This window comes from Podarcis liolepis (genome assembly GCF_965112155.1).
Source record: "Podarcis liolepis genome assembly, chromosome: 10".
Classification (NCBI taxonomy): domain Eukaryota; kingdom Metazoa; phylum Chordata; class Lepidosauria; order Squamata; family Lacertidae; genus Podarcis; species Podarcis liolepis.
Genome location: NC_139562.1, coordinates 23,266,904 through 23,280,569, shown reverse-complemented (window position 1 = coordinate 23,280,569; position 13,666 = coordinate 23,266,904). Strand labels below are relative to the sequence as shown.

General features: G+C 44.0%; 1 protein-coding gene across 3 annotated transcripts in view; it reads left to right on the top strand.

The window, feature by feature from the left end:
- ATP6V0A4 (ATPase H+ transporting V0 subunit a4) overlaps nt 1–11,467 on the top strand; it is a 33,610-nt gene extending 22,143 nt beyond the window's left edge. For all 3 annotated transcript variants that reach the window (XM_083461948.1, XM_083461946.1, XM_083461947.1), the window contains 7 exons: nt 204–322; nt 2,629–2,845; nt 4,542–4,649; nt 6,467–6,607; nt 8,073–8,190; nt 9,953–10,127; nt 11,213–11,467. In XM_083461948.1, the coding sequence (XP_083318074.1) occupies nt 204–322; nt 2,629–2,845; nt 4,542–4,649; nt 6,467–6,607; nt 8,073–8,190; nt 9,953–10,127; nt 11,213–11,303 (969 nt within the window). In that variant the 3' untranslated portion in view covers nt 11,304–11,467. The remainder of the gene's footprint in view (nt 1–203; nt 323–2,628; nt 2,846–4,541; nt 4,650–6,466; nt 6,608–8,072; nt 8,191–9,952; nt 10,128–11,212) is intronic.
- Nucleotides 11,468–13,666: the final 2,199 nt, after the last annotated feature.

Genomic DNA, 13,666 nt, shown 5'->3' with positions numbered 1-13,666 from the left:
TAGTCAAAATAAAAAAAATCCTTCCAGTAGCACCTTAAAGACCAACTAAGTTAGTTCTTGGTATGAGCTTTCGTGTGCAAGCACCCTTCTGAAGAAAGCTCATACCAAGAACTAACTTAGTTGGTCTTTAAGGTGCTACTGGAAGGAATTTTTTTATTTTAACTTTCATTATGTTCACATGTCTTCTTTCCTGTTTCTCCAAGATCTGGAACATTGCAAGCAACAAGTTGACGTTTTTAAACTCCTACAAAATGAAGATGTCTGTTGTCATGGGAATCACACACATGGTCTTTGGGGTAATACTCAGTCTCTTCAACTACATGTAAGTTTAAATGTCCCATGCTTAATTTATATGTTGCTTGTTGTAGTATACAACTGTGATTCATTTGTAGGTTTCCTGAACTGGAATCCTTTTTTTGCTGTTCTGCCTTGGAGATCTTGCTGTTTCCCAGGCCCAGATGCCTTGGTTCTTCATTTGTGATCTCTTTGCTCTCCCTATTTTCATTTGACCATATCTTCAGTGTCCGTATCCCTCATGTAGGAGAATGTTGGGCTTCACTCCTCAGTGTTGCTGAGAGACTGAATTAATTAAACTCTGCCAAGAGAGGCTCCCTTAATTACCACTCCAGACTGACCAATATTTTAAGATTGCAGGAAGTAAAGCTACCTTCTTAGTGATTTGGTCAAGGCATCAGATTGGAATAATGACTTGCAGTTTCTGGGGTTTAAAGGCTTTATTCATGCAGGAACTATTTGCAAGATGGGTGGAGACAGGAGAGAAATAGCAGACATCTTTTCTGGAGGAATAGCAAACAAGACGACTCAGCTTTTAGGGGTGGAGTTAACTTAAACAGAGGGGTTACAAGAAAATTCTGGCTAGATTGCTACATAAGCAGTGTCCTCTGGTTGTTTAAAACAACACATGCATTAATTAGAACCTTAAGAGAAGGAAACATACTGCTTTCCTCCAACAAATTCTTCTTCTTACAAACAATCACCAATCTCCATGTTGTTGAGCACTTTCAGGAAGGTGAAAGCCATCCCACCACCAATTATCATCTCATTGACTTGATCCAGTATGTTTTGGGTCAGTTGAATCTTATCTTGAACTTCAGCACTTCCAAGGATTGGTAGGAAGGGTCACTCTGGACTTTCTAGAGCAGCCTTTTTTCAACCTTGGGTCCCCATATGTTTTTGAGCTACATCTCCCATCATCATTGACCACGGGCCATCCTAGCTAGGAATGATGGGTGTTCTAGTTCAACATTTGGTGACCCAAGGTTGAGAAAAGCTGCTCTAGAGCTTTAGCAAAATATTCAAATTCTTTCTTTATCAGGAAACCAGCAGCTTTGAGGTAGATTGAACCCAACCATGGTACTGTGAGCTCTCTGTGCAGTTCCGAAAGCACCAATGATAAAATCATCTCCTAGTTTAGAAAGTGATGCTCTGAAATCACCTACCTTTGCTGAATCAGCCTTGATTCAGTATCTTCCCCTTTCCCTTCCTCTTCTGCATGGAATCAGAGGTTTCCCTGAAGAGTGACTGAGCTAGTTTCAGGATCAGAATCAGCTGCTTCCACCTCTGAACCCACACAGTCTTCCAGGAACAAGGCATCCCTGTCAAAGTCCTGCGGCTACAGGTTTGCAAGGAGAATTTCTCAGGCATAGGAACTCCACCAAATCACCCCAGGTGACTCATCAGTACCACAAACCTATCTCTGTGGTCCAAGCAATGCTTGATGGTTGGGACAGCTGCCCTGAATCTCTGGTGGTTGGTTAATTTGTTGTCCTTCATTGGGACATTGAAGTCAACCTGCATGACCATGTGCTTGCCCTTCACTTTCACATTGTCCAGGATGGGCTTAGTAGAGAGACTTTTTCTCAACAGAAGATGCTGGCTCAGTCTTGCTTGACCAAACGATTGCAGCCTCTTCTTCCTTCATTGGGTGCAGTTGAAAAGAGCAATCCATGTGTCACTTGTTTTCCAAGTACTTTGCAAGATTGGTAGTATCTGGTACTTTGCAGAAGCAGGATATTCCTATCTTTGCTGGCCACGGTCTGATGTATTACAACAGAAGCACCTAGGAAGCAATCTGCCTTATCTTGGCTTCCTGTTTATACTGACTGTTAGAAACGGTTGCACTAGACTTCATTTAAGCTGGCAAAAAGTGAGAGCAAGGCATATGTGGGGGGGAAAGCCACTGATTATAGATGTATGTAAAGCTAACAATCAAGAAAGCTGGATTGTAATTTTATTTCAAGATCAAATCAGTATTATTTTGATCGGTTGTCGCGGGGCTCCTAAAAGGCCCATAGGCCTATTTAGTAATCCGGCACTGTCTGGTGGCTTCACCTTACCAGAATAAACCAACTGGTGATTTAATATGGCCTGATTGTCCTCCTTCCTTCCACATCATCCTGTAAATCAGCTTTCTCCAACAGGCTGCCTTCTAGATGTTGTAGGGCTACAACTCCCACCATCATCTCCATCTAGAATAGCCAATGGCCAAGAGGAATGATGGGAGGAGTCCAATAATGTCTGGAGGACACCACACTGTGGGAAGCTGCTGCAAACTCTCTTCGCTTCCACACTGATGTTTTTTCCTTCTCTTGGCTCCTGTCTTCCCAGATATTTCAGGCAAACCCTCAACATCATCCTGCAGTTCATCCCACAGATGATTTTCATCCTCTGCTTGTTTGGTTACCTGGTTTTCATGATTATTTTCAAGTGGTGCCAATACGGTGTTGCTGACGCCCAAGACGCCCCAAGCATCCTCATCCATTTTATCAACATGTTTCTGTTCAGTTACAGCGATGAGACAAATGCTCCCCTGTATGTGCATCAGGTATGGTCTCATTTCTCTTTTGCTAAGAACTTTGTTCTTGAGGAAGTACACTTTAGCCAAGCGTAGATTTTTATATGCTAACCTTTTTTTTAAATAACCGAGGGTGGGGTGGGGGTTCACAAATTAAGTTAAGATAAAATTCTGGCTGAGACTGATGGGAGTTTTAGTCTAAAATATTTGAGGGGCACCAGGTTTGGAAGGCTGGTTTAGGGTTATTTTTGACTATTTAGAATCATAGAATCATAAGAGTTGGAATAGACCACAAGGGCCATCGAGTCCAACCCCCTGCCAAGCAGGAAACACCATCAGAGCACTCCTGACATATGGTTGTCAAGCCTCTGCTTAAAGACCTCCAAAGAAGGAGACTCCACCACACTCCTTGGCAGCAAATTCCACTGTCAAACAGCTCTTACTGTCAGGAAGTTCTTCCTAATGTTTAGGTGGAATCTTCTTTCTTGTAGTTTGGATCCATTGCTCTGTGTCCGCTTCTCTGGAGCAGCAGAAAACAACCTTTCTCCCTCCATTTGTCATGGACTAAGAAGGATTCAGAGTCTAATGTAGCTTAGGGCTGCCAGATTTTCCCGGACATTACTGAGATTTCAAAGGCAGAATTGATGTCCAGGGGGAATTTCTGAAAGGTGGTGCTTTGTCCTGGATCTTAGGCAATTGAAAAATTGTGGGGGTTTTTGTAAAAAGAAGAAAAAGAAAAGCTGCTGGTTTTTATTTTTGAAATATGGCCACCCTAATGTAGCTCTGTGTGTTGGAAACGGTATATTTTCCTGCTGTAGAGCCATGGATCTGCCAGTACTGGAAAAGGGGTTCTTGCCTTATAAAAATGAGATGTTGAGAAAGCAGGCAAGCAGAGACTTCAGGTGAAACAGATAAACTTCATTTTGTTCAGAAAGCTTAATCTCAGAGTAATGAAAATGAGAACAAAACAACCCAGCCCGTTTCACGACAGACTTTGATGTGCCCTGTAAATGGCACAGAATCACTCAGTTCCAGGTTACAAATTAAAAGTACATACATGAGCTTGCAAGTAGCAGGTTGGCAAATGCTCTTGATTTATGAGCACGCTCTTGAGGAAGGAGAATACAGGCAGCATGCATGGCAAACCATCTTAAATCAAAGCACAGTTTGAAAGTTGCGAAACATTTCCCCAAAGAGTCCTAATTAATCATGTTGGTAAGGCAGCTTCAACGTTCAGTGGTTTCCCAGGATATGTTTCTGTTTCTCAAATAGCAATTTCATTGATCTTCAGCCAGAATAGTTGAGTTTTTCAGAACAAATAGGGCCATTTCTTTTAACAAAACTGTATTGCCAAATCATAGCTCCTTCCCTCAAGGTAAAATAAACTTCCTTACATGGGTCTCATCTGCACCATACATTTAAAGCAGTATCATACCACTTTAAACAATCATGGTTCACACACCCCAAGAATCCTGGGAACTATAGCGTGTTAGGAGACCCCTATTTCCCTCCAGACCTACAATTCCCAGAGTTCCTTGGCAAGAGGGGTTGAGTATTAAACCACTCAGAATTGGAGCTCTCAGTGAGCCAGTGTGTTATTTTCCAATATCACAGCAGAACTGCATTTTTGAAAAAAGATAACTGACACCGAATTTTCCTTTAAGCAGGTGTGGGTGGGTAGTGTGTATTGCTTATCTAACTATCTTATTTCCTTCCTTCCTTGTAGCAAGAAGTACAAACCTTCCTGGTAATTTTTGCCCTGATTTCTGTTCCTTGGATGCTTTTGATTAAACCTTTCATCCTTCGAGCCAATCACCAGAGAGCTCAGCGTATGGTAAGAATAAAGGTCTCGAGACATTTGGCCTCCTGGCTAGAGGTAAAGGCAGTCTTGGGTTGAGTGAGATGAGCTGGAGATTTTGTGGCAAAGATTTGAAGATTTCATGGTTTGCAAGTCATTAGAAAACCAGGTTCTGAAAGCACTGAATTGTAGTACTGGAAGAAACCTTGTAATTCAACTAATCCAACCCCTTTCCAGTGGAGGGAATCTGCTGCTACAGCATCTGCGATAGGTGATCAACCAGACTGATTGGAATTGAAAAGAGGATATATCAATTATACTAATCTTCTAGACACCCAGCTTGTGTGGATTAACAACAAAGGAAAAATGGCTGGCGCCTGTTTCTAAAGCACAGGGGTTTGCAATCCATTCAGCAGGAGAAAGCCCTATTAGCAGAGTTAAAACTCACAAGTTTATGCAGCAGCGTAGCATCAGTAATACATAGGCTATCCATTGAGGTGGTCTTAGCTGAAAGATGGTGGCTTAACCAATAGCTATGCAATAAACTTCATTTTTGAACAAAAGGCTGAGTCCGCTTCTCTAACTTTCTGTCTGCTAGGCCGCAGTCCGCTCTTGCTCATATAAAAAGCAGCTTTCTGAATTCAGTCCATTTGAAAACTATTATAATGCAACCCAAACATTAAACCACTGGAAGAGACTTGCTAACAAGTGCCTGATTCCCCTCCACCCCACCCCGCCACAATATATGCAGTATTAATTTCTTAGATGGGTGGTGATTTCATTCAAAGATTATTTTCACTGCCCTGTAATTCATTGTTTCGCCATCTAAAGTACATTTAGACATTTCCCCATAGCAACTGACTACTAATGAGCCCATTTGTCAGCCAAAGCCTTATTCAATAATAAGAACCCTTTTTGTAGCTTGTTAAGATGTGAAATTGATGTCTGGTGAAAATTTTGACAGTGAGGCGACAGAAAAATGGATTGCCTGATGCATGTATATAGAAATCGGTTGATTACTATGCAATCAAAGGACATAGTCTCTTTAAACCAGGACTGGGGAGCCTCAGACTCAGGGGGCCAAATGAGAACCTCCTGGTTCCTCTATCCAGCTCTCAGGTTTCTCCTCAGGATAAGCTCCCCATCAGACCTTCTCCAGACCTAGCTTGACGGCTTCTGCCTGACTGCCGTGTGTGTGTGTGTGTGTGTGTGTGTGTGTGTGTGTGTGTGTTGAAAGCTCTTGTCTTTAAGGGGCTATAATGTAGCCAACTGCACTGAGGTAAGAATTGCATCTTGAAGGAGCGTCTCTACCCCCATCATTCAGCCCGGACACTGAGGTCCAGCTCCGAGGGCCTTCTGGCAGTTCCCTCACTGAGAAGTGAGGTTACAGGGAACCAGGCAGAGGGCCTTCTCAGTGGAGGCACCCGCCCTGTGAAACGCCCTCCCACCAGATGTCAAGGAAATAAACAACTATCTTACTTTTAGAAGACATCTGAAGGCAGCCCAGTTTAGGGAAGTTTTTAATGTTTGATCTTTTATTATGTTTTTAATATTCTGTTGGGAGCTGCCCAGAGTGGCTGGGGAAACCCAACCAAATGGGCGAAGTATAAATAATAAATTATTATATTATTATCCATTGCCCAGCCCACCCCTGGCAGGCAGGTCCTGGAAGCTTGACCACAAGAATTAGGGGGCCTTGGGCTGAATGGGGGTACCAACCTGTGATTTAGATGAAATATTATTATTTAAAAAAAACTATTTCTGCAAAAAAAATCTTACCTTTTGCTGGATCTGCTTGTTTTGGAGACCCACGTACACTGACAAAAGTCGTTCTCTGTTTTGCTTCTCTTAAGTTGGCTTCACCTGAGCTGTCGGAGAGCCCCACTGGGGATATTGAGGTGGAGATCATTAAGTCTGACTATCCTAAGAAGCCAGTCCAAGAAGACCACAGTGATGGCGGTCACCATGGCGGGCATGAGGACCATGAGGAAGAGGTAGGGCTGGAGAAACTCCCCTATGGGGGAGGGGACATGGTTTCTGCATTTTGAGGCTTTTTAGTTAAGAAGAAAGGGATGCAGGAAATTATGTATGCTGTGGGGAAAGTGAATTGGGAGAGGGTTTGTTTTTCTCCCTCCCTCATAGCACTAGAACCCGGGGTCCTCCCCTGAAGCCGATTCTACTGTTTTGCATATATTCAATAAAACAATCCAATGAACATTAATAAACTAACCATGCACTGATGTACAGTTACTAACATGAGACTGCATTTGTTTTGTTTTGTTTTTTTGTTTATCAATGCCTCATGAAGCTGATTAATGTGAGCTTCAGGACAGACAAAAGGAGGCGCCTCTTCACACAGCATGTAGGCCACTTTCAGCCAAAGTGTTTGAAGAATTGCTTGCAGAGGTTATATGGCATCACTGTCAAAGGGCCGTTATCCTGTGTGTGTGTGTGTGTGTGTGTGTGTGTGTGTGTGTGTGTATTACACATCTATATACCTAGAGATATACAAGCAGACACTAGCAGCTTTGTCTCCAACGTTGCTCAGGAATTCTAGAACACACACACACACACACACACACACACACACACACACACCATTGCAGATTTGAAAGGGTCTGTCTTAATTCAACATGGTGTCCAGTTGGATCCAAATGTAGATGAAAAGCCAACAGCATTAGTGTGATTAAAGAATGAAGGGAGTATTGGTAGCAGGTGTTTTGTTTGAAAAACAAATCCAAAATATTTAGTGGAGGACCGGTTATGTAGTTTTTTAATTTTTTAATTTATTAAATTTTAATAATACAGAAAAAGAAATGCACCCTACAGGTGCAAAAACATACAAAAATAAGGCGACTATTTACATACACATACACGTAAATACTTCCCACCCCCGTATCTTCCCACCACCACACCCTTTGACCCCCCCCAAAAAAATCTCTACTTCCTTATCTTATAGATTCGATACTATCATTGCAATTTTTAAATTTTGATCTTCAAGTTCTTCGTGAATCATACCCCAGTAGGTCTTGGTTTTTTCGCAGCTCCACCATATGGAACAATGTTCCTTCCATTTTTCCATATTTCCAGCATAAATTAGACTTCTCTTTATAAATTTTGGCAAGCTTTGATGGTGTTAGGTACCACCTGAAAAACGTTTTCTTGAAGTTTTCTTTTATGGTGTAGCAAGCGGTGAACCTAATATCTATACCCCAGAGCCTTTCCCACTGTTCCAAATATATCGTATGGCCGATGTCTTGAGCCCACTTTACCATCACCTCTTTAACTTCTTCTTCTTGTAGGTCCCACTCTAATAATAGATTGTAAACCTTTGGTAATGTTTTCTTATTGCTTTCAATAGTACATTGTGCAATTTCGATTCTTCTGTGGTTATGTAGTTCTTTGGGTGCTCCTGGCCACAATATAGATGTCATTTCCCCCCTTTAAAATCTCTTTCAGTTCAACTTTGGAGACATCTTTGTTCACCAGGCTATTCACACTATCGAATATTGCCTGGGTTGCATTTCCAACACAGCTTCGTACCTTCGGCTCTGGGCGCTGAGCTTGGCTCATGCACGTGAGTTTTTCATTTGTGGTGCTCACTGTGTTTTATGTCTCTGAATCGCAGAGTTGGAAGGGAGCCTGATGATCATCTAATCCAACCCCTTGAAGTGCAGGAATATGCAGTTGTCCCTTACAGGGATTGAACCTGTTTTGGCATGGGATGAGAGAATACTAATACTAGGCATCTCTGCAGAGTAGGTGTTGGGAACCTGGTAACTACCAAGCCTTGCTGGACTCCAGTTCCCATCAGCCCTTGATGAAACTCAGTCCAACAACATCTGGAGGGCCACAGGTTCCTCATCCCTCCCAGAGATTCTTTGAACCACCAGCAGATTATTAGGAACTCAGTGACAATGTACAAGGAAGGTCATACTGCATTCGACTAAGTTTTACTCAAAATAGAGTCATTGACATGCATGGATCTAACTTATCCATGTTCATTGATTTCAACAGGTCTACTCTAAGCAAAGCTTAGTTGAATACCACCCACAGGCGCATTTAAGCTAAAAGTGAGCCTAAAGATGGGGAGTGTTTTTTCAACATTTTGGGCATTGCCAAGAAAACACCACCACCCTTCTGGGGCAATTTGGTGGTGCTTGTATTGAGGGGAGGTTCACCCACATAGTCCGAGGGTGGATCAGTGGTCCAGCTGACTGGGTTCAACCAAATGACTGATGCAGGGAGCAGTGCCCTCGCTCGGAGTTGGCTTTGTTCACTCTTGGTGATGTCATTGGAAAGCCAGTTCTGATCAGTTACAGAGCTGTGATGCCATCATGTTCAATATTGGTTGGGCGCACTCTTTAAGAACAGAGCCCTAGACAGGAAAAATAACGGCACTGGTTCATCAACAAAGAAAGTAGAAAGTGGCAGATATTGTTGTATTACAAAGGTTGAAGCTCCATCCACATGCTAGCATGTGGCCCTTGGGAGGTTGCCCAGAAAGGAATTCGGCCCTCTGGCTAAAACAGGTTCTGGCCTCCATGGGGATGGGGGGAACAGAGGGGAGCTGTGACTTACTCTTATTAGGGGGATCTCCTGCCAGAATGGTCTTTATTGTCTTGCTGTTCATGGCTGTTTCTTGCGTGACATTTGCCTCTGTAATCTCTTCCCCCTCAGTGTGGTGTAGTGGTTAAGAGCGGTGGACTTGTAATCTGGTGAACTGGGTTCATGTCTCCACTCCTCCACATGCAACTGCTGGGTGACCTTGGGCTAGTCACACTTCTCTGAAGTCTCTCAGCCCCACTCACCTCACAGAGTGTTTGTTGTGGGGGAGGAAAGGAAAGGAGAATGTTCGCCGCTTTGAGACTCCTTTGGGTAGTGATAAAGCGAGATATCAAATCCAAACTTTGACCTTTAAAGCCCTAAACGGCCTCGGTCCAGTATACCTGAAGGAGCGTCTCCACCTCCATCGTTCTACCCGGACACTGAGGTCCAGCACCGAGGGCCTTCTGGCAGTTCCCTCACTGCGAGAAGCCAAGTTACAGGGAACCAGGCAGAGGGCCTTCTCGGTAGTGGCGCCCTCCCTGTGGAACGCCCTCCCACCAGATGTCAAAGAGAACAACAACTACCAGACTTTTAGAAGACATCTGAAGGCAGCCCTGTTTAGGGAAGCTTTTAATGTTTGATGTATCACAGTATTTTAATATTCTTTTGGAAGCCGCCCAGAGTGGCTGGGGAAACCCAGCCAGATGGGCGGGGTATAAATAATAAATTATTATTATTATTATTATTATTATTATTATTATTATTATTATTAAACTCCTCTTCTTCTCCAGAGCTCTCAGAGGTCCTCTGGGGCCAGGTGCTGATCATCTCATTCCACTCCAGTGGCAACTGGATAGGACTCATCGTAATCTTCGTCCTCTTTGCCGTCTTTGCTGCTCTGACTGTAGCCATTTTACTGATCATGGAGGGCCTCTCTGCCTTCCTGCATGCCCTGAGACTTCACTGGTAGGTAGCCTGGGTGCATTTGAGTAGGAAAAGGCTTGACAAAGAAATAACAAAAGGAAGTAGTTTGCAAATGTATCGCTGTGGTTTCCCCACATCCCCAGTTGGCTCAGTGATACTCTCCTGCAGGAGAGAACTTGGGAGAGTTGTGGCGTTTCTTGAAACGTTTAGTTTATTTACAATTATACAAGTTGAGCATAGGCGGAGGTGATCGGTGATACACATTGCTACCAAGGAGTAGATCTGCTACCTTATATCGGATCTCCAGAGAGACACACCTACATCACAAAGAGGCTTCTAGCCTTTAGATCACAGCTCATTTGTTCTGGGATGGGGGGAGAAATTTGATTCAGTTCTCATTTGAAGGCGAAAGACAGTGTTTTAATGGATGCATTGTTTTGAGCTTCTCTTTTCAAAAATGTGGGGGGAAATGCTTAACTATTTCCTTTTGTAAACCACTTTGATTGCTGTTTAATAGAAAAGTAGGATAGAAACAGGGACGCGGGTGGCGCTGTGGGTTAAACCACAGAGCCTAGGGCTTGCCGATCAGAATGTCGGTGGTTTGAATCCCGGCCACGGGGTGAGCTCCCGTTGCTCAGTCCCTGCTCCTGCCCACCTAGCAGTTTGAAAGCACGTCAAAGTGCAAGTAGATAAATAGGTACCACTCCGGCGGGAAGGTAAACGGCGTTTCCGTGTGCTGCTCTGGTTCCCCAGAAGCGGCTTAGTCATGCTGGCTGTACGCCAGCTCCCTCGGCCAATAAAGTGAGATGAGCGCCTCAACCCCAGAGTCGGCCACGACTGGACCTAATGGTCAGGGGTCTCTTTACCTTAGGATATAAATAATAAACTTGACCAGTGGTCCACAGACATCAGGGGGGCTGCGTAACCCACCCAGTGGGTCTGTGGCACCATTCACATAAAAAAAACTACCATAGCCGTAGGTAGGGGGGGTCCATGGCTTGGCTTTTGAAAAACAAAGGACTGGCTTCTACTTGGCTAATTGAGAACTGCTGAGTTAGATTAAACTAACCACTCACTGAACACAGAACCCTGTTTATTTGACATGCCTTTCTTTCCCCTCCCATTAGGGTGGAGTTCCAGAACAAATTCTACTCTGGGGCAGGATATGCATTTGTGCCATTCTCCTTTAAAGCCATCATAGAACGAACAGAAGACTGAAGCCCAGTTACAGCATGGAGATCTAAAACTTTCAAGATTGCTTCTCCTCCTCCTCCTAACTCTCAAGATTAGCTTCCTCCTCCTCCAGCCACAAGGGAAAGTTGTTCAGCTTCAGGAATACTTCACAATATTTCCCTCTATAAACCATTGTAAAAACAAACAAACACGTGAGTCAGTGGTTTATTTAAAAAAGAAAGATGTATCACCCAAGGTTTCTTTCACCTCTGCACTCATTTTGTTCAATGTTACTCTGCTCCATGCGAAAGGAATCTGCAATTTGGACCTAGCAAAGTCGTAAACAAGTTTATGTTCCATTTCAGATTGCAGGTATGGAGACGCACACGATTGGATTCTCCTCCATACAAACGTGGGGGGACTGGACCGTCTACATCAGTGGTTCTCAACCTGTGGGTCCTCAGATGTTGTTGGACTACAACTCCCATCATCCCTGATCTCTGGCCTTGCTAGCTAGGGGTGATGGGAGTTGTAGTTCAACAATATCTGGGGACCCACAGGTTGAAAAAGACTGGTCGACATAAAAGACTAAGGGCCAAGGATATGTTGCAATGGAGTTTCATGTTTGGAGCCCCTGTTGAAATTTTCTTTTTCCAAAAAGCAGCTGCAAGGTCAGGGCATATGGGGGATAGTGACTGACCCTCCCCAACAGTGACACAGATCCTCACCCACCCTTGGGGATCCATTAGCCACATGGGACTTAAATGTTTCAGCCTGCAAGCTTTTCTTTCTGTGAGTAATCACAATTGGATGACTGGGGGTCTGATCCAAATTGGGATCCCCTCCTGTGAGTCCCCATAGTTGCTTTTACAAAATAATAAAAGCATTGAGGGTTCAAAAGAGGCAGCTCCCAATGCAATATGTAGTTTGGCCCTTAATGTCAGGGGAAAGCATTCTAGCCTAGCCCTTGCCCATCCTGCCAGTTTTCAAGGTGCAGGGCACATTTGTTGTATAGAGGAGCATTTAAGCATCTGAGCTCTCTTCTGTATTCTGAAGTGGTACAGCCCAGACATAGATTTGCCATCTCAATGAGAACTAGGACCTTGGTTTCTGCAAATGTAATACTTCCCAACTTTGCTGTGCAACATGCTTTTCTGCTGTGCCACACCCAGCCAGGAGGCAGACTTGTGTTGAACTGCAAGACCAAAGTGTGATGCCTCCTATAGATTTTGGCTCCCCAAAATCCAGTACAGTAATAACATGCACTTCTGGTTAGCAAGGGATGCTAGGGAACTCTGCTACAAATTAAAATGGCTGGCGGATTTGCATTTCTGCTGGACGATTTAATGGCAACTGGACAATTTCACTGAGAGTTCAGAAATCCTTTCCTTGCACAGCAGGATTCAGGAGTACTATATATGCAGATTAAGCTGCCTGTGTTGCAGTGACATCAATGTGTCATGTCATGCAAGGACAGAGCAATCCAGTGCATGCTTTTCTGGCATTGTAGGTTACTGCCCAAGGCTTGCTCAGACAGAGGACGCCTGGCTGGTGTCATAGGTGATGCTGTTAGAGCATCTTGCTGGTCCAGGAGGCATTTGTACATGCCCAGCATAGCGACAATGCTTGTTAAGCATCTGGAGAGCTCAGCAAAACCTGCTGTGCCTTGGGGAGTTCTGCAGAAGAAACAGCCAATCTAGAATCTCAAGCAGGTTATGGATCAGTCAGAAAGTTCATAAAAGGCTAGGCCTGCAGAATCTTTTCCAGAGTAGAACCAGGTGGCTTTATCCATATCTAGTGCTTAGCTATAGAAGTCAAGCAACTATAACCTAAGTAACTGCATAGACTAGAAACAAGCTCAGAAGTTGCAGCTTTCCCTGCTGTTGGGCTGCAATGATGGGAGAAGCAACCTGCCAATATTCTCCCTTCTGCATAACTCTTAAAGGCACATCAAACCTTTCCTATATTTCCATTAGACAAGGATGAGGAACTTGTATCCTAGGCTTGCCATAGTTTTTTTTGGGGGGGGTGGGGTGGACATAGTTGTTGAGCTTTTTTTGTAAAAATCTAAAAGCAAAACTGAAGCTCCTGCCAACCTAGCAGTTCGGAAGCACGCAGTGCAAGTAGATATATAGGTACTGCTCCGACGGGAAGGTAAATGGCGTTTCCATGCGCTGCTCTGGCTTGCCATAAGCGGCTTAGTCATGCTGGCCACATGACTCAGAAGCTGTCTGCTGGCTCCCTTGGTCTATAGAGCAAGATGAGCGCCACAACCCTAGAGTCGTCCGCCACTGGACCTAACGGTCAGGGGTACCTGTACCTTTACCTTTTTAGGTAATTTGCCAAAATTGACATTTCCGGTGTTCAAATCCCGGCTATGTAACCCTGCATAACATCATATCTCCTGT